At 41.9% G+C, this 21,779-nt stretch overlaps 2 protein-coding genes across 6 annotated transcripts in view; one reads left to right on the forward strand and one right to left on the reverse strand.

Moving 5' to 3' along the window:
• LOC126263202 (GTPase HRas) overlaps positions 1-6,155 on the forward strand; it is a 66,725-nt gene extending 60,570 nt beyond the window's left edge. For 2 of the 4 annotated variants that reach the window (XM_049960266.1, XM_049960267.1), the window contains one exon: positions 5,202-5,621. In XM_049960266.1, coding sequence (XP_049816223.1) covers positions 5,202-5,276 — 75 coding nt within the window. In that variant the 3' untranslated portion in view covers positions 5,277-5,621. Of the gene's footprint in view, positions 1-5,201 lie in introns of all 4 variants that reach the window. The other 2 variants (XM_049960268.1, XM_049960265.1) reach the window with 2 other exon arrangements.
• A 110-nt stretch (positions 6,156-6,265) lies between these two features.
• Positions 6,266-21,779, reverse strand: part of LOC126263201 (glucosidase 2 subunit beta) — a 196,740-nt gene continuing 181,226 nt past the window's right edge. For both annotated transcript variants that reach the window (XM_049960264.1, XM_049960263.1), the window contains one exon: positions 6,266-7,219. In XM_049960264.1, the coding sequence (XP_049816221.1) occupies positions 7,082-7,219 (138 nt within the window). In that variant the 3' untranslated portion in view covers positions 6,266-7,081. The remainder of the gene's footprint in view (positions 7,220-21,779) is intronic.

Here is a 21,779-nt window from a genome sequence, read left to right on the forward strand (position 1 = left end):
TTCAAATTTTTACTCAGTACTCTAATAATAGTTCGGACGCAGAGTACACCCATTTTAGATGCACTCTGGGATACCTCCATTTGCCCAGCATAGTGCAGTAACTCGACACCACGGCATGAACTCAGCAAGTCGTCGGAAGTCCCCTGAAGAAATATTGAGCCATTCATAATTGTGAAAGTGTTGATGGTGCAAGATTTTGTGCAACATACTGACCTCTTCATTATGTTCAGTGGGATTCATATTGGGCGATCTGGGTGGCCAAACCGTTTGCTCTAATTGTCTCGAGTGTTCTTCAAACCAATCGTGAACAATTGTAGCCCGGGACTCATCTTACCAGGCCATGGTTTCCAGTCATCTAGGATCCAACCGATACAGTCATTAGCCCAAGGGCCCTATTCTGTATCTTTCAGCCAATCGGATCGGTAGGTGAGCGCGCCGAGCGACGTTTTCGAAGCAGAGCCCCCACATTATTCTGTAAGCATTTTGGAAGCAGTGCTGTACGTTTCTAGCAAACCAAGACGATGTTGTCAGTTCTCCTTACGCCAACCAATCAAAAGCAATCTGCCGCAGATCGGCACGAATCTGAAGTGGATAGCAGCCGACACAGGCATGCTATTCTTTGCAGTACCAAAACGTTTGTTTAGAGTACGTAATACTGTTCAAATTTCACTGGCCATTTGTTTCCAAGCATGCGTAATAACAATAGGATATTTGGACTATATTCTGGAAACTGTCCTAAATGATTTTACTTTCCGGAATGGTGTGTCGTACCACATTGTACAACTACATCTACACTGGTGTCCAAAATTAAAGCAACAAACTCATTTCCCCATCCCATGTCTAATTCACAATATAATCATACAGATTGTCAACCAGTTGTGTGTATGATCTTGTTCTGCATGGAAGATGACATTCCAGTCAATGGACAACCTGCCAACGATGATGTCAGGGTACCTGTAAAATGAATTGGGTAGTCCCACACCCACAATTGCTGTGTACACCATCACAGACTGTAGTATTGCCCAGAGAAGATGCCTGTCAGGCTTTCTGCGGTGGAGGGCCACAGAAAGAATGGAAGCAGGACAGTGGCAAACTGATGTGGTCCAGTGGCTTAGTGTGATTCATTCTGTTGTTTCTTGGATGTGGCGACAGTTTATAGAGACCGAAACTGTGTACGAAAACCTAGGGGAGGGCCCTCATTCACGGTTTTTGCGCGATGCTGTGGACCCAGACCTCACATTGATGGATGATAATGCTCGATTTTATAGAGCATGGGTGGTTGATGTTTTCTTGGAAATGAAAGATACTGCACGCATGGTGTGGCCTGCTCGCTCTCATGATTTGAATCCCATAGAGCATGCCTGGGATGCACTGGGGAGATGGCTTCCATCACCTCAGCATCCACGAGCAGCTCTGCAGGAAGAATTGGCGTTATTGCCTTGACATGAGACTGATGACATCAGACACAGCATGCCCTATTGTGGTCAGGCTTTTATTACTGCCAGAGGGGGGCCATACTCGATACTGAACACATTAACAAGTTGTCTGAATGTGTGTACAAAACCATTAACCTGGAAAAAAAATGAACATTTTTGTCTACCATTATGCATGCTGCATTTGTTTACATTTTGAATATTTTGCATTGTTTCTACTTTACTATCACCTGATTATACTGTTTTGTGGTAAAATAAAAGCAACCTTGCAGGATTTCTGTTTGTTGCTTTAATTTTGGACACCAGTGTACGAAAATACTGAAAAAAAATCATTTTTTTCTGTTGTCCATCATTCATTACTGTTTAAATATATTCTAGTTGAAGGCAGTTTGTTTATTACCATACGCATTTCACTTCTTTTATTTGTGAAGATGATTCATAAATATATGAAGCAAATGTGTATGGAAATAAACAAATTGCCTTCAATTAGCTGCATTGAAGTAACACAGCTCCATGAACCCGAAAAATTGTTTATGAGTGTGTCAAAGAATAAGGAGGTGCACAGAATGTGGGTGTAATTTTGCTCCTAAAATCCAAACAATGAAGTAGACTGCTTCCCTGTATGATTTCATATATGGTGGTATAGTTCAAAAATATTATGGTGAGGGTCTTTTGTATCTGTCAACTGCTGTTAAGGATTCAATCACAGATAAATACTTGTGGCAAGAAATAGTGTAAAAATGATTGCTTCTAGTTTCATTTGCAGTAATTGATGTAGCTACACACACACACTTCTGTTTGAAGGCAAGTCATAGTTTCAAAAATCTCTATTCTTCGTTGATTTACTTCAGATTTTGTGCACAATACTCTCAATGTTTATTAGACAGACATAGGCTACAACTTTTCATAGATAGTTATGTACAAGTTTGTTCGTGTGTCTGTCTGTGTGTGTGTGTGTGTGTGTGTGTGTGTGTGTGTTTTATGGTCAGGAGATCACAAGCACAAGATTTTCTGACCACCAATATTTGCCAGTTCATCTAGTGTTACCGAGGATGCATGTGTAGTCTTCTGCTTTACACCCATCACAGATGACAGCCGCTCATGATCATCATGGTAGACCAGAATACTTTCTGTAGGCAATTCCAAAGTGGATGGATTACATAAATGTTCTACTAGATGTTTGTTTATAAAATTTTATACTGTAAAATTGTGATCTACACTATGTATCTTTGTGTGTCAAAAATCCATACGATAAATAAATAAACAAATACCTCCTTTTTCCAGTGAGGTTTGTTTTCAAATTTATGTCCATACAGTCTGTGCATGGGAGACCCGCCAGAGTAGCTGAGAGCGCTAATGCGTTGCTTCATATTGGGTAGGCGTGCCAGCCCTGGATCGAATCCACCTGGCAGATTAACAATGGGTCCGGTATGTCGGCCAGCCTAGATGTGGTTTTTAGGCAGTTTTCCACATACTGCTAAGTGAATACCAGGCTGGTCCCCATGTTCTGCCTCAGTTACACAGCTCACAGACATTTGAAAATGTTTGCACTATTTCATGGCTTACACTATACACCGACAGCTACTTACACTACTTACGTCGCGGGGCGGCGGCGGCAGGAAGGGCATCTGGCCACCCTCTACAACTAACACTGCCGAATCCATAATAACACAGCTGACACCGCTTTGAAGCGGGACAAAGGCCCAAAGAAAGAAAGTAAGCAAGTCTGTGCATGGGAATACTCAGTTTCTCATATACTAATCCCATGCACATAGTGCTGTATTGTTTCCAATCTTGCCATTCTCTCCTTAAAACTGTCTGCATTGCAGTCAATTTGTTGCATACGACTACTTCACTTGTCCTCATCACTATTTCTTCATGCAGAATAGTCCAATGTTCAGTACGGAATGTAACATGGTTACAGAGGGACAAGAAGCACTTACAATTGTTTCAGTAAATACTACTTCAGTCTCATTCGTTTAGCAGTCTGTTTAAATATTGTTAGAATCCAGTGCAGCCTTCTAAGATGGACCGTCCTCTTTATCTTTCTTACCTGGATGTAAATGTTAGGACACTGACTGTACTCACTTTAGTTACAAATTGAGAAAGATGAACCACCAAAACAATTGCATAGGCATTTTAGTACTCAGCATGACTTCAATATTAGTCAGATCTGCTTCCTAACAGTTACTAAATGAGGTAGCACAGTGGTAAGATACAGGACTCTTACTCGGGAAGACTGCAGTTCCAGTTCTTGTTCAACCATCCTGATCTAGGTTTTCCATTACTTCCCTAAATGCCATGGTGGTTTCTTTGAATGAGCACAGTCTAATTCCTTTCACAAAGCAAGCTTGTGCTCCATCTCTAATGAATCAGTCATCAGTGAGACGTTAAGCCCTAATTTTCTTTGCAAACAGTGGTTGCATTTCTATTTCTGACCTTAAATCACGATATTGAAGCAAAGAATTTCTGTTCAGATCATTGTGTGTTTAAAGGTAATTTTCAAATTTCTAGTTCATTAATCCTGTTTCAAATGCTGTATAATGTATCACAATCAAGGAATCTCTCACTGTTCAAAAACTGAGGAGGAGAGCTCTCATGTCTACCAGAGCTCGTCTTTATTGTACTCAGACATTCCATAGATAATTCCATGTGGATTCTTCTTTATTGACAACTATGACTGTGCATGGTTTGACTGGCCACTACTTCGTTTTCCAGGAAGGATGTGTGGAAAAAATAATTCACCAAATTTTTGTTTATTCCGAGATATATATCATTATGAACTGCAACTGTACCCACATTTTCTTTTGATTCTTTAAGGAAGAGTCACAAATAACCGTGGTAAAGAGTGTTGGGAGGAAGAAATCTCAGTAAAAATTTAAAAAAGTATGTAGAATCAGTAATACACAAATTTAGCTCAACATTAAGAGTTTACTATCTTTAATAAACAAGTACGGTTATCTTTCATAACTATACATATTTGAAGTCACATGAAAATGAAAGAAATAGTAAATTATATTTAACTTCAGCTGTTACTTTTACCCTATGTTGAAGTGTAAGCCATAATTAAACTTTCTGGCAATTTGACACTGTCAGGACCAAGACACTAACCTGAATCCTTGCATCCAGTGGGGAATGTTATACCAGTTCAGAATTCAGAGCCCCCACACACACTGTTTCATGGCTTCGGTTAATCAATATCTCTAACCTACTTTTCTAACTGTGCAGTCATTCTGCTATGTACCCTGTTGTATTTATCATCCTGGGAAAAACTGCAGCTCCAAGACGATTCGGTACATGAACCTTCACTTTACTGTAATCACATTTCCTGGCAGGTTAACACTGTGTGAAGACCTGGGACTCGAGACCAAATTTGTGCTTGTTGTGTGAAATGCGTTACAATTTGTAGAATATTTCCTATGACACACAAATCTATGTTTGAGCCCTGCACCAGCTTAAAGTTTTAAGCTGTCATAATGTAAATGATCATGATTTTCATATAATATTCATCATCAAGTTCTAATGTTTGACTGACAGCTTCATATAGCCACATGCAAAAGCTGAATATTCACTCTGTGGAATATAGGAAACATACAGCAATCCGGGACTGAAAAAACACTCTTTACAAAAATAGATGCTGATATTGTTAATTTGCTACAAGATTCACACACCACTACAATCAAAATGTACAGTATGGTTTAAGTTGTAAATATAATTTAAAATTGTGTATGCACAAAGATTTTAATAGTGTTTCTCTTCTTGTTGCAGAAAGAGCATAGAGGGAAAGACAAACGAAAAAGAGTGCGTATAAGTTACAGGAGGAGACAATGTTGTTTACTATAATGTACCATACAAAATGTGAGAATAGATTTCTCAATCAGTGTTGAATGAGTGGTTCACAAATAGCACCATAGTACAAGAAGTTGACAGCAATTCAATTTGAATTATAAGGTGCATGGAAAGAGTGGTCGGAGTGGACGATACCTGCAGTTCAATTCCACATTCCATTTTGGTACATATGTAACAACAAAGAGTGCCAGTGGAAAACAAACAGTATTCTTCCTTGCAAGTATCGCACAAAAGATTTTATTTTTATTTAGTGTTGCAAGTTTGGAGGCTATATGTACGTGAAATACTTCGTTGAACAGTGGCACATTGAGTGTTTTCACTCAGTATTTGTAATAATGTTGAAAGTAAGTTTGTTATTTTTTAAATAAATTTTATCTATTAAAATGAAAAAATTAGAAGAGTTTTTTCATATATCAAAGAACTTAACTCGCATGATTGTGCTTCAGGAACTTAATTCACATGTACAGTGCTGACAAAACAGTATTCCTTGAAGCATTTATTTCATACAGGTTTATTATAGTAATGTCTCTCTAACTTGATCAGATCTAAGACTAAAGCATTTCATCACTGAATATAAAAAAAGCTGCTGTATTTAAATTTTCTGTCTCAGACACCAAAGTAGTAAGAGTCCTTATAAGCAGTCTTGTCACTGAATTTATATTAAACATTTAGGCTAATGCTCAAATTCAGTATTTAGACACAATTCAGTGTCTTTAAAGTTCTCTATTTTTAGGGGTAAGTTACCCACTTGAAATTGCCTGTGTCATTTGAGCAAAAAGTGTGGCATCTTGTAATCGTGTAAGCCATGATCTGTTTAAATATTTAAATAATTTGCAATATTTTTCACATATCTTTATCATAAATCTCTTAATGTATGCCTTACGTGTATCGTAAATTTTATGGAATATCTTTTGATGGTTTTTGAAATGAGTATGAAAGTGTATGTACATTATAAAGTGTTGTTGATAAAATTTCTGCAGAAGTACCTCAAAATGAAATAAAGTTTTTATTTTACTGATACTTAATTTACTCATTCAACAATGGAATGTTATCCAATACCAATGCTCGTTACATTCATTTCAGATAACAAGAACAGTACGACTTCAACTCAACAGCTAAACAAGTTTGATGCAAAGAAAAATTTGCTTGGTACTATCAAATGAAATTTCATTTAACAGTAATTATTTACACATTGCATACTGTGATTTTCCACATATTATTCTGCTGAAAATAGGATAATCAAATTCCAGTGTGCCATAAGCCACATTTGATTCTTTTTATAAATCATAAAACAAAATTAAAGAATGACATGCACAACTTTTCATTAAAACTGGTAAAAATCAACTGCTTATTACTGTACGTTTTACACTCTACTTGCCAGTCTACTTGAGTGTAACAAGAGTTAATGTAGGAATTTTCCTGTAAAAAAATGAGTTTACTCAGAAACCGGTAATTAATCATGTCAGGTATTTAAGACAAATAACAGAAGGACAGCATAAACCACTTATTGAATAGTAAAAATATACTGTTGAAGAATGGCTTGACAGCAGCAAATGCACAACCAGTGGCATAGACAAAGCATCTGAAATATGGCAAACTATACACATAAATCAACAAATAATTTGCTAAATCACATGAAGAGATCAATAGTGTTTTCGCTCCCATACTTGAACTTATGTTTACTTACAAACATGTATTTCATTTGTGCTAATTCCCTGAACCACTCACTAACCCTTACACAAACATGAATGACTGACACTCGCATACACACGCAGACACAAATGTAGTCTGGCCCTTTGTTATAATTCCTCATGTGCGTGTGCATGATGTTCACTGAGCTGGCAAATCGATGGTGTTACAAATTCAAATACGTATTCACATCTGTTAGGTTCACTGACAGACCTGATGGAATTTTCTGTGCCACATATTAATTTTACCTGAAAAAAATCACAAAATAATAATATTCAGAATGGTAAAGCCTGCTTAATTAAGTTGTTGCTTATGGCATCTAAATGTCTCCTTATATTACCATCTTATTTTATTGTACAAAGGAACAAGTAGTTACAATATTATTTAACACCAACAAAGAGGCAAATGCTGAGCATGAGTGCAAGCTGCTTAATAATTGGAAATTGACCCTGGCTATTTCAAAGGAACCACAGTTGCACCATAATTTAGGGAAACCGCAAAAAATTAAATATTAATGGCCACATGGGAAACCATACCTTTCAATACGTGTTTGTTATTTCATGATTAGGTGTAAGTACAAGATACAGCTACTTACACTTCATGGTGATGCATACCTTAGTGAAAGTAGCAGTTATTTTCAGCTTAATAATAATAATAATAATAATAATATGTAAATGTCGTGTGACTAGGGCCTCCTGTTGGGTAGACCTTTCGCAGGGTGCAAGTCTTTCAATTTGACGCCACTTCGGCGACTTGCGCGTTGATGGGGATGAAATGATGATGAATAGGACAACACAACACCCAGTCCCTGACCAGAGAAAATCTCTGACCAAACTGGGAATCGAACCCGGACCCTTAGGATAGACATTCTGTCGTGCTGACCACTCGGCTACCTTGGTGGGGTTTCTAAAATGACTGATAGCTGTATAGCTTGTACAGAGCTACTCGCAATAGTTCAATGCATGGTTTTACTGGTTGTACATGCAATATATACTACGCAAAATGCGCTAAAAACCCTTCAGGCTTTCCTCATCCACTGCAGATGTTGAATTTAAGTGACCTGCTATGGCCAGTATTTATTGTAGTTATCATATTGAATAGGATTACCTTAATTCTATGAATTGCATCAATACAAAAGTCACATCTTAAAGCACGCAAATACAAATAAATTAGCACATCATAAGACCTGGGTAGCCATACAAACACAGGTTGTTGGGGATGGCTACTGTCTAAGTAACACCCAACACTAAGGTTCTCAATTTAGGAGGAGGGGAGGGGGACTTTCTCAAAACAAAATTCAACAGAGAAAATATTTTTTAACTGAAATTCACTGATTCAACAGCTGGGTGTAAACAAGCTTCCCATTAAAGAAAGCGAGCATTGTTTTAGATTCAGGACTGTGACAGCGCTGTGTTGAATCCCACTCGAACTGCACAAAGCATAGGCAATTCCACGTATTTTTTTCTTATATTGTTACTGTTATTTTTCTAAATGCACAAAATATTTGTTGATCATCGCGTTTATGCCAGAGCCTTTGCCTTCTCATTTTTTCTCTCCATATTTAAATTCAATATTGCAGTCGGCAGCAATAATCTTCAATGTTTACGTGTTGCACATATGTTTATAGAATCTTTAAGGGTTACTCAAAGTTTAGAGTTGGCGGCTTGCTGTGGGTGCCAGAATGACCCACGGTGACATAGTCATGATCAAATTGGGTTGACATTCAGGAGGAGGGGGGTTAAACATCACAGTCCTGCCATCTTAATTTAGGTTTCCCTCATTTTACCTAAATACAAGGGTAAATGCTGGAACACTTAAAAACCACTCCTCCCATTTGAGCTTGAACTCTTCCACCTTTAATGCTCCTTGTTGCCACAGAATGCAAACACCAATCTTCCTCCTGCTGTGATTGCTGACAGCACACAAACATCAAACCACACCGTGTTTCATGACAACACGATGAATAGAATCATATGAAAATATCATATAGAAAAATGTAAAGTTAAAAAAATATACATTACTGTAGAGTGTGAGAATTTATTGGGGCTTCAGAGTGCAAAGGTCACAAGTACCCAAATCATGATCTAAATAAAATAAACTGTTTTGTGATTCTTGGAGTTAGTTGACACATACGAGCTTAAAAGGCATTAGTAGTTGAATAAAACCAGAATTAATACTGACAGCAGCTCTAGAACATTAGTCAAAAATAAAAAAAATATATAGTGAAAAGATAAAATGAACAATTTGTTAAGAGCCCATTTGGTAAGACTTCCTAGAACAACCAGTGCCCGTGGATCAAAAATTCAATCTTCACCATTTTGTTACTACAAGTATAGAAAGCATTTTACAGTCAGTGTTGTGTCTGCTAAAACCTCGGATTGCTTAGAAGACAAATACGGTTCATTAGTTACAGCAAAATTGTGCAGGGTCATCACTACACAGATGATGACGGTTGGAAAGCCGGTGCCCTATACAAAGTCCACTAAGATTATCTTCTCATGGCGAGATGCATGAGAGGAAGAATCACAAGTCAAAGGGAGGGGTTTATTCTCCCTGAGCTTGTTTCTGCAGGCAGATGACCAATGCTTGTGCCAGAAAGATAGGGTGCTCCTATATACAGCTACACCATCACCATTCTATGGTACAGAACTGTTAAAAGACCTGGGTAAAAGAGTTACAGCCTTGGTGGCAGCATTACTTGACCCATTCCTGGACATGTCTAGGAACCCATATGAATGACACGTTGGTGTTGACATCAGTGAACGAGTGAACGCATTCCTGGATTCCTTGTATAGTCTGTCGGTAAACTGAAGAGAGAGCGATCAAGTCCCCACTCTGTCAACCCAGCTACATCACATGGCACTTCTACAGGCTGTTTCACAACGTAGTACCGACCCTGCCGCGGCGCGCACTTCAAATTTGTGGCGAAGCCATGTACAGATACGTCTCGGCTGCGTTTTCTTTTAGACAAATGTATGAAGACCATAGGGAATACAAAAAACCATAGCGTCTTCCTAAACACAACATTATAGAGTAAATAATATAAGATAAGAATGGAAGTCAGGATTATACTACAAACATAAAATCAAATGCCTGTTCATGTGAATGTATGTTCCTCTATTGTTATTCGTAAAACGAACCCCATATAATGCGATCAGTCTCTAGAATTTAATGCTCTTATTATGTGTTTCTACTAAAAGGTATAAGTTTTCTTTGAAGGACTGCATTGAAACTTAACAATTCTTGCAACACAAAGTGTGTTTAAATAGTAAGCAGAAATTTATAATTTTGTGTGTTGTATTGGTCCGATTTGCACTACTTTTTTGTCACTGTCTACGTAAACAAGCCTCAAAAGTATGTGTTCAATGTTATGCATATTGGGTATTTACTCTGTTGTCAGCTGTCAGAAAGGTTAAAAATAAATTAGAAAATCCGTATTAAATTTTGTTATAAGAATGAAATAAAGTGTATGAAATTTTTAGAAATGGTAAATATTGCTTTTGGTGAGCCTGTTATGAGTAAACCAAGGGCAGACAAGTGGTATAAACCTTTCAAAGCAGGCCTTAAAGGACAGCGGTTTTACAAGCATGGATGAGATTAAAAACACACAGTTAAGAGATCTATAAACAATCCCGAAGAAACAGTTCCTAAAGTGTTTTGGGAACTGGAAAAAGCACTGGCATTAGTGTATAGTATGTAATGGGGAATATTTTGAAGAGGATAACATTGCTGTAGATTAACAAATAAAGTTATTACCAAAAAATAAAAATTAATAGGTGAACACACTTCGTATGTCAAGCTTTTTGCTTAGAAGTCCAGAATCGGTGTACATGTTTCGAAGGAAATTTCAGCAGTGTTTAGAATAGCTATTGCGGACATGTTTTAAGCAATATGTCTTAGAATCATGTGAACAGTGACCGAGATAGAGATTTAGTGTTCCACAAGCATCAAAGGTTATACGTGATTTTGAAACTGTCTATAACGATGGGTTTCCTCCCAAAATTATTAGTTTTCCTTCGTTCTAGTAAACCATGCGGATTTTTTTTCCATTCCTTACTTATGAGCCCTATTAGGTGAGGCAGACGTTTGCATAAATTGCAGCCCTTTGATTTGGACTGGTAATATTAGCTCACAGTTCATTTTGGGTCACCTCTTTAATCCACACCGTAATAACATTAGAGACGATCAAACACTTGTTACTCCCCAAATACCTCCTCTTCTTCATATTCTGCACATTTTCTTGCAATGCTAGGCGATAACAGAAACGACGTATATCACTGTATGCCGATGTACACTGCTAGACAGATAACAGGCAAACAGATTTTGGGTGCCCCTGTAGGCCGGTGGCAGCATTCTTCCGGGAAAGGCCACTTCCCCCACCAAAAGTGCTACTCGCTCCTGAGCTTACAGACATGGAAAGGCTCTACAGAGCACCTTGGGAATCTGAGCATATGACAAGAGATTCCTAGTCGGCAGATGTACAAGGCATCCTAATAAAGGGCAAAAAGCTCTGCAATGAAAATCAAGCATTAGTAAAAAGACAATATATAAAAACGTCTTTGCCGACAACAAGGGCACATTTTTTTCCAAGGTCATCCTTAGAACCATCAGTGTACATGAAGGTCCCCAAGCTGCATGCGTGAAGCTCTAATTTATTCACTGAAATAAATTTTGATGGCATAAACATGAATAGCATTAAGCCATATAGTGATTCTGGCAGATCAAAAATGTAAGCTGGACCGGAACTTGTACATAAGACCTCTGCCTTTCGCAGGCAAGTGCTCTACAAACTAATCCACCCAAGCTTGATTCTTAACCCATTCTCACAACTTTACTTATGCCAGCAGCTCATCTCTACCTTCCAAACTATTTCATTATGAAAATATATTGACAGTTTGTTATTAAATCAGGATACAGATTAAGTCTCTCTGATGCCTTTGCTTTTCTTACTGTATAGCTTGACTTGTTCCAGAAGCTTTTCCTACTTGACGCGCTCTATGGAACACAATCAACAATAATGGAAATTCCTGGATGGAACAATATGTAAAATATGGGAAAGGCAACCACTCATCTATAGCAGACTGATGATGTCAGCAGTCCCTTGTTCCTGGTAAAATAATTACACAAGGGAAAGAAGAAAAGAAAGGAGACTTACAGCACAATGACAGGAGAAAGGAAAAACCAACACTACTATGGACAAAACAGGAAAAGAAAACCACAGAGAGAAGCAAGAAACAGAGAGAAGGGGTAAGAAAAAAGAGAGCAGATGGCTATATCTCGTGATCTTGAGCACATCCGTGGCTGGCCAACCACGAAAATAAAAAGGAAAAGCCAGCTATTCTGTGACACATTAAAACATCCACCCTAAAAGCATTAGAGTGGAGAACACAAAGGCACAAAGGACATGTGCTAAAATTTACACAGAATGATAAAACCCATGGTCACATATAAAATGTAAAACTAAATTAGCCGATGAGGCGTCGTCAGTCAAAATTAACGGCAACGAGTCCGGTAACTGAAGAGTCCATCGCAGGGCAGACAAAGGACAGCTCCCCACTGTCAGCCGGGCACCGGACCGACACTGAGTTGGGTCATCAAGGCGCAGGAGGTAGCCATGTGTCACTTAAGCGTGGCCAATGCACAGCCGGCAGAGAACCACAGAGTCCCTGCGAGAGGCACGCATGGAGGACTGCCACCATTCATAGTCTCCTTAATGAAACACAGTTTGTTGTGCGTGCTGAGGTTATGCCATTTCATCTTCCAAAGAAGCAAAACCTTGCGGCGTAGTACTGAACACAGGTCAGTTGCAGAGAAGCCGATCTCCATAAGCGGTTTCCGCGTAGCCTGTTTGGCCAGCCTGTTGGCAAGTTTGTTGCCTGGGATTCCGACATGACCTGGGATCCAGACAAACACCACAGAACGACCGGACCATTCCAGGGCATAGATGGACTCCTGGATGGTCGCTACCAAAGGCTGATGAGGGTAGCACTGGTCAATAGCTTGTAGGCTGCTCAAGGGGTCAGTACACAGAAGAAACGACTCCCCAGGGCATGAATGGATGTGCTCACGAGCACGAGATATAGCCACCAGTTCGGCAGTGAAAACACTGCAGCCACTGGGCAAGGAATTCTGTTCAATATGTCCTCCATGGACATATGCGAAGCCGACGCGACCATCAGCCATCGAGCAGTCAGTGTAAACTACTTTGTGGCTTTGGTACATATCAAGTATCAAGAGGAAGTAGCAGCAGAGAGCCGCGGGGTTAACTGAGTGCTTAGGGCCATGTGAAAGGTCCAGGCGAAGCCGTGGCCTAGGTGTACACCATGGAGGTGTACGTGAATGGACCTCAAGTATAGGCGGTAAAGGCAAGGATTCCAGTTGGCAAGGATTCCAGTTCGGAAAGAAGTGATCGGACATGAACTGCAATTGGAAACCCTGACCTGGGCCACCAATGCGGGAGACAAACTGTCGTTGGTGGGAAAAGGAGATGGTGATTCAGATGTGGAGGAGAACTACGAACGTATGCAACATAACTGACCAGCAGTTGTGCACGCCTAACCTGCAATGGAGGGACTCGCCTCCACCAGGACGCTGGTCACCGGACTCGTCCTAAAAGCTCCTGTCGCTAGGCAAATGCCACAGTGGTGCCCTGATTTGAGAAAAAGCAACGCTGAGGGCACCACCGAACCATAAACCACACTCCCATAGTCAAGGCAGGATTGAACAAGGCCTCTGTAGCGTTGCAGCAGTGTAGAGCGATCTGGACCCCAGTTGGTGTTGCTCAGGCAGCGGAGGGCATTGAGGTGCTGCCAGCACTTCTGCATAAGCTGACTAAGGTGAGGAAGCCAAGTCAATCGGGCTTTGAAAACCAGTCCTAAGAATCGATATATCTCCACTACAATGAGTGGATCATCATTAAGGTAAAGTTCTGGTTCCGGATGAACGGTAGGACACCGACAGAAGTGCCTAACACAAGACATTGCAGCCGAAAACTGGAAACCGTGGGCTAGAACCCAGGACTGTGCCTTGTGGATGGTTCCCTGTAGGCACCACACATGGGCGTACCCAGCGAGGGGCAGAAGATATTCGCAGTTTTTCACTATTTTACTGTTTTATTTAATAAGAAATGCTGCCTGTTTTCTCGGATTGTACAAGTGCATTCTTGTATTAAAAATGTTTATTAAAAGCAGTTATTCACTGGTTTACTGTTTTATTTAATAAGAAGTGCTGTATGTTGTCTCGAGTCCTTGTTTCCTGAGACTAGTATGACCTGATGTCGCTTGTAGTCAGATGAGAGATGTTTAATCATCTGACTGTGGATCCGATCTGGCCCAGGAGCTGCGTCAGAGCAATGTGCAAGGGCACTGAGGAGCTCCCACTCTATAAATGGGGTTTTACAGGATTCACTGTGGCATGTAGTGAACGAGAGGACTTTCCCTTCCAGCCGCCGTTTGAGAATGCGAAAGGCTGGGGTAATTCTACAATGTAGAGGCTCCAGTATAGTGCTCAGCAAAATGCTCAGCAATCGCATTTGCCTCGGTAGATAACATGACATTTATGTTAACACCGGGAACATCTGTTGGGGTGTGGTACCCGAAAACATGTTGGATCTTTTTCCAGACTTGGAAAGGTGAGATATGGCACCCAATGGTCAAGACATATCTCTCCCAACACTCCTGCTTCTGTCGTTTGATAAGTTGGTGAACGTTGGCATGGAGCCGTTTAAAGGCTATGAGGTGCTCCAGGGAAGGGTGCTGCTTATGCTGCTGTAGAGCTCACCGACGCTCCTTAATTGCTTCAGCGACTTCCACCGACCACCAAGGGACTGCCTTTCGCCGGGGCACCCTAAAGAGTGAGGGATCGTGTTTTCTGCCACAGAAGTGATTGCCATAATCACCTGTTCACCCGTCACATCGATGTTACCTGTGGGGGAGATGCAACGGTGACAGCAGAGGTTAAAGTTCCCCGCCTGCCTTGTTTAAAGCCCATCTAGGCAGGCAGACATCGATGGGCTTGACGCCGGGGCAGTGACAGGAAGATGGGGAAGTGGTCACTACCACACATGTTGTCATGTGCTCTCCAGTGGATAGATGGAAGAAGTCATGGCCTACAAATTGATAAATCAATGGCCAAGTAACCACTATGAGTCACACTGAAATGTGTGGCGGCCCAGTATTTAAGAGGCAGAGGTCGAACTGAGACAGTAAAGTTTCGACATCTCTGCCTTGGCCAGCAAGCACGGTGCCACCCCACAAGGGGTTATGGGCGTTAAAATCTCCAGAAAGGAGGAAACGCTTAGGGTGTTGGTCAATCAGTACAGTTAATATATTCAGGGATACTGCACCACCTGGAGGAAGATATACATTGCAGACAGTTATTTCCTGTGGCATCCTTATTCTGACAGCCACAACTTCAAGAGGGGTTTGAAGGGGGCACAGGTTCACTACAGACCGAGTTTAGGACATAAACACAGTCTCCACCTGACACCCCACTCATATTATAGTCACTACGGTTCCTGTAGTATCCCTTATAGCCACAGAGGGCAGGGATCTGCATTGCCATGAACTAGGTTTCCTGGAGGGCAATGCAGAAAACAGGTGTAAAGCTTAACAGTTGCCATAGCTCAGTCAGGTGGTGGTGGGCGGGGGTGGGGGGGGGGGGGGGAGGAACGCTTCAATTCCACTGGAGGATGACATCATCGTGAGACTGGAAAGGCATGGAACATTCAATGAGGCAGTTTATGCCTCAGGGTCACCTGCTGCCACCTTCTTTTTGCCTGAGCAGTCTATATCCATTGTGTCTGAGCAACCGGCGAGATCTAGGTCCTCAGCGAACGGCAGAATCTCCACCTCATCCGCAGACACAGACCTTGTAGGTAGTGGTGGTGTAGGTGCCACCGCAATTCCCTTTGTATTGGGGACCTTCTTTTTGGATTTCTCTCGCTGCTCCTTGGGTTTCCCTGGCTGGGAGGACTTCACTGATCCATGCGATTACTGTCTTTCTCGGTGTATTCCAATGATGGATTCTTCTCAGGTTATCAGCCGAATGGTGGCGTTGTCTTGTCGCAACATTTCGATGTGTACAAAACTCATCGAAACTTTGCGACAAGACGACGCCATCACTCGGCTGAGTACCCAAGAAGAATTCATCATTCACTGATTCAGTCTCTGGGACTGAGGATGAGTGAAGCCCTATGACCAGCTGCTTTTGGGCTCTTCAAACTTACGCTTCTCCGGCTGAGAAGTGGGGACTGATATCCCCGATGGTTGAGGGGGTGTTGCTCCTGAAGTAGGTGGTGCGGGAACAACAGGGGGGGAAGTGCCCCCCACCGTCAAGGGAGCAGGTGTAGTCTTCTGGTTCTGAGAGGCAATAGGAATGCGAGGAACTGATGAGGCGACAACTGTTCTCATAGCAGCGACGTAAGAGGTGGTCATAGCGCCACAGGATGTAGTCGCTCAAATTTTCTCTTAGCCTCAGTGTATGTTAGTTGGTCCATGGTCTTATATTCCATGATTTTCCTCTCTTTCTGTAATATCCTGCAGTCTGGCGAGCAAGGGGAATGATGCTATCGGCTTTGACACAGATGGGGCACGGGGCATATGGAGTACTGGGATGTTATGGATGTCCACAATCTCGACATGTGATGCTGGAAGTAGAGCGGGAAGATATATGGCCTAACTTCCAGCACTTAAAGCACCGCATTGGGGGAGGGATATATGGCTTGACGTCACAGTGGTTGTCCATCACCTTGACCTTCTTAGGCAATGTGTCACCCTTGAAGGCGAAGATGAAGGCACCCGGTGACAACCTAATTATCCCTCAGACCCCGATGGTCGCACCAGATGAAATGAACACTCGCCGCTCTGAATTGGCGTGCAGCTCGTCGTCAAACTGCAAAAGAAGGTCCGTGTGGGATATAATACCCTGGACCATGTTTAAGCTCTTATGGGGCGTGATGGTAACAGAAACAACCACCAACTTGTCACAAGCAAGTAATGCTCGTGACTTGGCAGAAGATGCTGTTTTTATCAAGACCGACCCAGAGTGCATTTTGGACAAGCCCTCCACCTCCCCAAACTTGTCCTCCAAATGCTCCACAAAAAACTGACAAGGAAGTGGGCTAAAGATGTCAATGCATGATGGACACGCTGCACCATGTAAGGTGCCCTTCCCCAATTGGCTCACTCTTTGGGAAAATTTAGAAAGATGGAGGTCAATCCCGACGGGGGACCATCACATGAAGGCCGAAATGTGAGAGACTCCTTTTAGTTGCCTCTTACGACAGGATGGAATACCTCGGGCCTATTCTAACCCACGGACCCACAGCAGTTGGAGGTGGGTGGGGGGGGGGGGGGTGGGGGACAGATGTGTAGAGTGTAGAAAGGCATAACAGGAAATAGTATTCAAACTAGCTATAGAGCTCTTGCTTTTTTTCCTAGTAAATATGCACAGTTACACACACAACCATACAGACATCCAAAGACACATTCCTGAGGCCATGTTGAGACTGATTATTGGTGACTGATTATTAAAAGTGGTTGCCTTGGCTGGTGGAGTTGGGGAGGGGGTAGGAAATGGTGCAATGAGGGAGGAGCAGAAAAGAGGCGGGTCTTTTGGCAGAGGACTCAGTGGTTGCACAACAGTATAAACGAGTACAGAGGGTAGAGTATAAAGGAGGTACAGAAAGGGTGAGAGGAGTCTCCTCTCCCTTATGCTCTATCCTCTGTACTCCTTCCATCTTGCTGGTCACTGAGGCATGTCAAAAGACCTGTCTCTTTCACAATACCCCTTCCTTGCATCCTTCCCTATCCTCTCCCCATCTCCATCAGACTAGGCAATTGCTTTCAATAATCATTCATCAACAATCAGTGTCACCGTGGCTACGGGAGGGTGCATTTGGGTGTGTGGATGTGAACATTGTGCTTGAGAGAGTAAGAGTGAAAAGGTAAGTGCATTGTACATAAGAGGTGGGAGGGGGTGGGGGGGCAATGAAAAATAGACGGGTAAAACAATGAAAGATGTAAAAAAACTAAAATTGAGTGAGGCAAAGAGTAGCTACTGTGAAGAAATGCTGAGACAGAAGAAATTAATGTAAATTAAGGCCAGGTGGGTGGCGAGAAACAAGGACATGATGTAGTGCTAGTGCTCACCTGCAGAGTTTCTCAAAACTGTTGTCTGGGGGAAGAATCCAGATGGCACATGTGGTGAAACAGGTGCCGAGGTCATGATTGTCATGTTGTAGAGAATGCTCTGCAACAGGATATTGTGAGTTGCCAGTATACACCCTTTGCCTTTGCCCATTCATGGTAATTGATAATATGGTGGTAATAATACCGATGTAGAAGGCCGAACAGTGTTTATGTACTGGCTAGTATATGACGTGTGTCATTTCACATGTGGCTCTCCCTTTGATAGTATATGTTTTGCCAATTATAGGGTTACTATCGGTGGTCATAGCAGCGTGCATAGGGGAAGTCTTGCAGTGACGATAGTCACAGGGGTATGAGCCATACGGTAGGGAGATGGGTGCAGAAGGAACATAGGCTCTGACAAGAATATTGTGGAGATTGGGAGGGTGACCGAAAGCTATTCTAGGTGTGGTGAGGAAAATTTCAGACAGAATGGATCTCATTTTAGGGCAGGGCATGATTTTAGGAAGTCATAGCCCTGTTGAAGTAGCTGATTAACACATTCCAGACCAGGATAATAGTGAGTCACCAATGGCATGCTCCGAAGTTGTTTTCTGGAGAGATCAGTAGCACAAGGATTGGATGTGATGGCCCAGAAAATCTGGTTTTTTAATTAGGCTGGTGGGGTAATTATGTGCTGTGAAGGCTGAGGTGGAAACACTAGTGTATAGCTGTAGAGAGTCTGCATCCGAACAAATATGTTTGCCTCAGATGCCAAGCCTGTATGGGAGGAAACATTTGACATGGAAAGGACGGCAACTGTCAAAATGTAAGTACTGTTGTTTGTTAGATTTAATCTGGACAGAAGAGAGTAGCTGGCCTTCTGCGGTGACAAGATCGACATCAAGGAAAGTGGCATAGGATTCGAAATAGCACCATGTGAAATTTAATTGGGATAAGGTATTCAGAGATTCCAGGTATTTTACCAGGTCAGCCCCACCATGAGTCCACATGGTAAAGATGACATCAGTGTATCTAAACCAAACCAGGGAAGACTTATGGATCCCAGGAAAGTGCCCTCTAAGTGTCTCATGGAAAGGTTTCCATAGGAAGGAGCCATCCTGGTTCCCATGGTTGTGCCTCTCATCTACCAGACCCTATGCTCCTTCTGCACCCATCTCCCTACCCTGTGGCGTGTACCCCTGTGACCATCCCTCCTACAAGACTTATCCTACGTGCCCTCCTACTACCACCCATAGCATCCTTGTAACTGGCAAACATGTACTATCAAAGAGAGAGACACATGTGAAACGACACACGTCATATACCAGCTGTTACGTAAACACTGTTTGGCCTTCTACATTGGCATGACTACCACCAAATTATCAATTAAGATTAATGGGCATGGGCTGAGGGGGTATACTGACAACTCGCAATATCCTGTTGCAGGGCATACTCTACAACATGACAATTGCGACCTTGGTGTCTGTTACACCACACGTGCCATGTGGATTCTTCCCCCAGACACCAGTTTCTCAGAACTCCGCAGGTGGGAACTAGCACTACAACATGCCCTTGGTTCTCGCCACCCACCTGGCCTTAATTTACATTAATTTCTTCCGTCTCAGAATTTCTTCACAGTAACTACTCTTTGCCACACACTGTTTTAGTTTTCTACATCTTTCATTGTCTTACCCGTCTATTTTTCATCGCCCCCTCCCACCTCTGCTATGTACAATGCTCTTAGCTTTTCACTCTTATTAACTCATGCATGATGTTTAAGCATGGATCACTGTCTGCATATTACCCTGTCTTCCACCTTTAAGCTTTAAGGTTTTCAAATTTCATCCAATGCAGTCCCCAACTATCAGTCTTTCCTTCTCATCCTGTGTGGTAAGTCTCCCCTGACCCACAGTTCTGGATGACTTTCCTGAAATCTGCCCCTTTTCCTTCACCCCTTTTCCTTCCCCTTCAACCCATCTGCCTGAAGAAGGAGCCACTGGCTCTGAAAGCTTTCCAATTACAACTGTCTCTTATTTGTGTGTTCTGCCACTGCTTGGTGAGTAGATTTTTTATCTATCCAATTAAATTATTTTGACATAACATTGAGATTGTGTTCTCTCCTTTGGAGGAAGGCCGTACAATATTGGAGTGAAGTGCGGAAGGTCAAAGTAGTCTTGAGACTGTGTTTTCATCTCTTGCAGACATATAACAGCTGAGGATTGCGACTGTTGTAACCACTGCAGTTCTGCTCTATGCAATGTGATATCAGATATATTCCACTGAAGGACATCCATATTTAAGAATGAGAGATGGCAGTTGCATAGGTGTTGATAACCTTAGCAGCTTTCAAGCTTCTGGTTTCATATGCATATGTACTACAGGGTTCAGATGCAGGAAGATTCTGCTCTGCTATTTCTTTAAAGGTAGAGGTTTCCTCACTGGACTGATCAGCTCTCTAAGGTTGGTTGATGAATCATGTCAATGAAGTGGGCTTTGGCTGAGTGATGTTACACAGTGTTGCCGTTGAGGAGAATCTCTGAGTCCAGGAAGGGGGAAATGCAATTTTCTTTGTCTTCTTAGTTCCTTTGCATTTTTCATGTGTTGATCCTGACCAGAGGTAAGAAGAAAATCATCTTGGGAATATTCCCTCTCAAATTTCCAATCTTCTGTATGGCTCACAAGAGACAATTGCCAGATGATGGTGTGAAAGACTTTCAAATAGCAAATATTTTCCAAGCAACTGGAAGAAACCTTTCCCTTGCCCAGATCTCCCGTACAACCTGTCCATCAAGGTACTGATTTCATAGGAAGAAGCAACATGGATTCTTCTGCAGCTAATGCAGGGTGGGGAAGAGGGTGTGCACTCTCCATCTACATCTACTGCCATGGCATAAAATCAGCATTGGCACGCCAGTTAGAAATGACAGGGAAGAGAAGGCTGCAAGAAGAAGTCAGCCAATCACACGCTGATTGACCTCCCTTTCACGACAACAATGAGACAGCAGTGGCTCCTAGGTGAAGAGGACATAAGCGCCGCTCCCGACATGGTGGCCCACTTCAATAGCAGCATCAACATTAGCTACTCTGTTAAGAATCTCTATGAAGCACAGACTTGTATTTGTCTATTCTGAAGAAGACTGTTTATTTTGTATGTTACTCTTGCTTGTGACACATCCATCAAAGTAAAGGACTGAATTGTCTTATTGTAATAAAAGTCATTAATACGAGTTTTTTTATTGTCTAGTGAACTGAGTATGCAGGCATCCTAGACACAATATGTCCGTGAGGTGCATGGCAGACGGTATGTCCCATTGTGCCAGTTATTTTGGTTTCACCACCTTCCATTGACTTAGGGAGACTGGAAGAATGAGTGTTTGATTGCCTCTGTGCCTACTGTAATTATTCTCATCTTATCCTCCTGATCCTTATGTGAGCGATATGTAGGGGGTTGTAGTATATTCCTATAATCATTGTTTAAAGCCAGTTCTTAAAACTTTGTTAGTAGTAGACTTTCTCAGGATAGTTTATGTCTATCTTAAAGAGTGTGCACCTCTTCAGTATCTCTGTGACACTCTCCCATGGATCAAACATACCTATGGCCATTCGTGCTGCCCTTTCCTGTATACATTCAATATCCCTGTTAGTCCTAAATGATATGGGTCCTATACACTTGGGC

This window comes from Schistocerca nitens, chromosome 6, assembly GCF_023898315.1.
Source record: "Schistocerca nitens isolate TAMUIC-IGC-003100 chromosome 6, iqSchNite1.1, whole genome shotgun sequence".
Lineage (NCBI taxonomy): Eukaryota > Metazoa > Arthropoda > Insecta > Orthoptera > Acrididae > Schistocerca > Schistocerca nitens.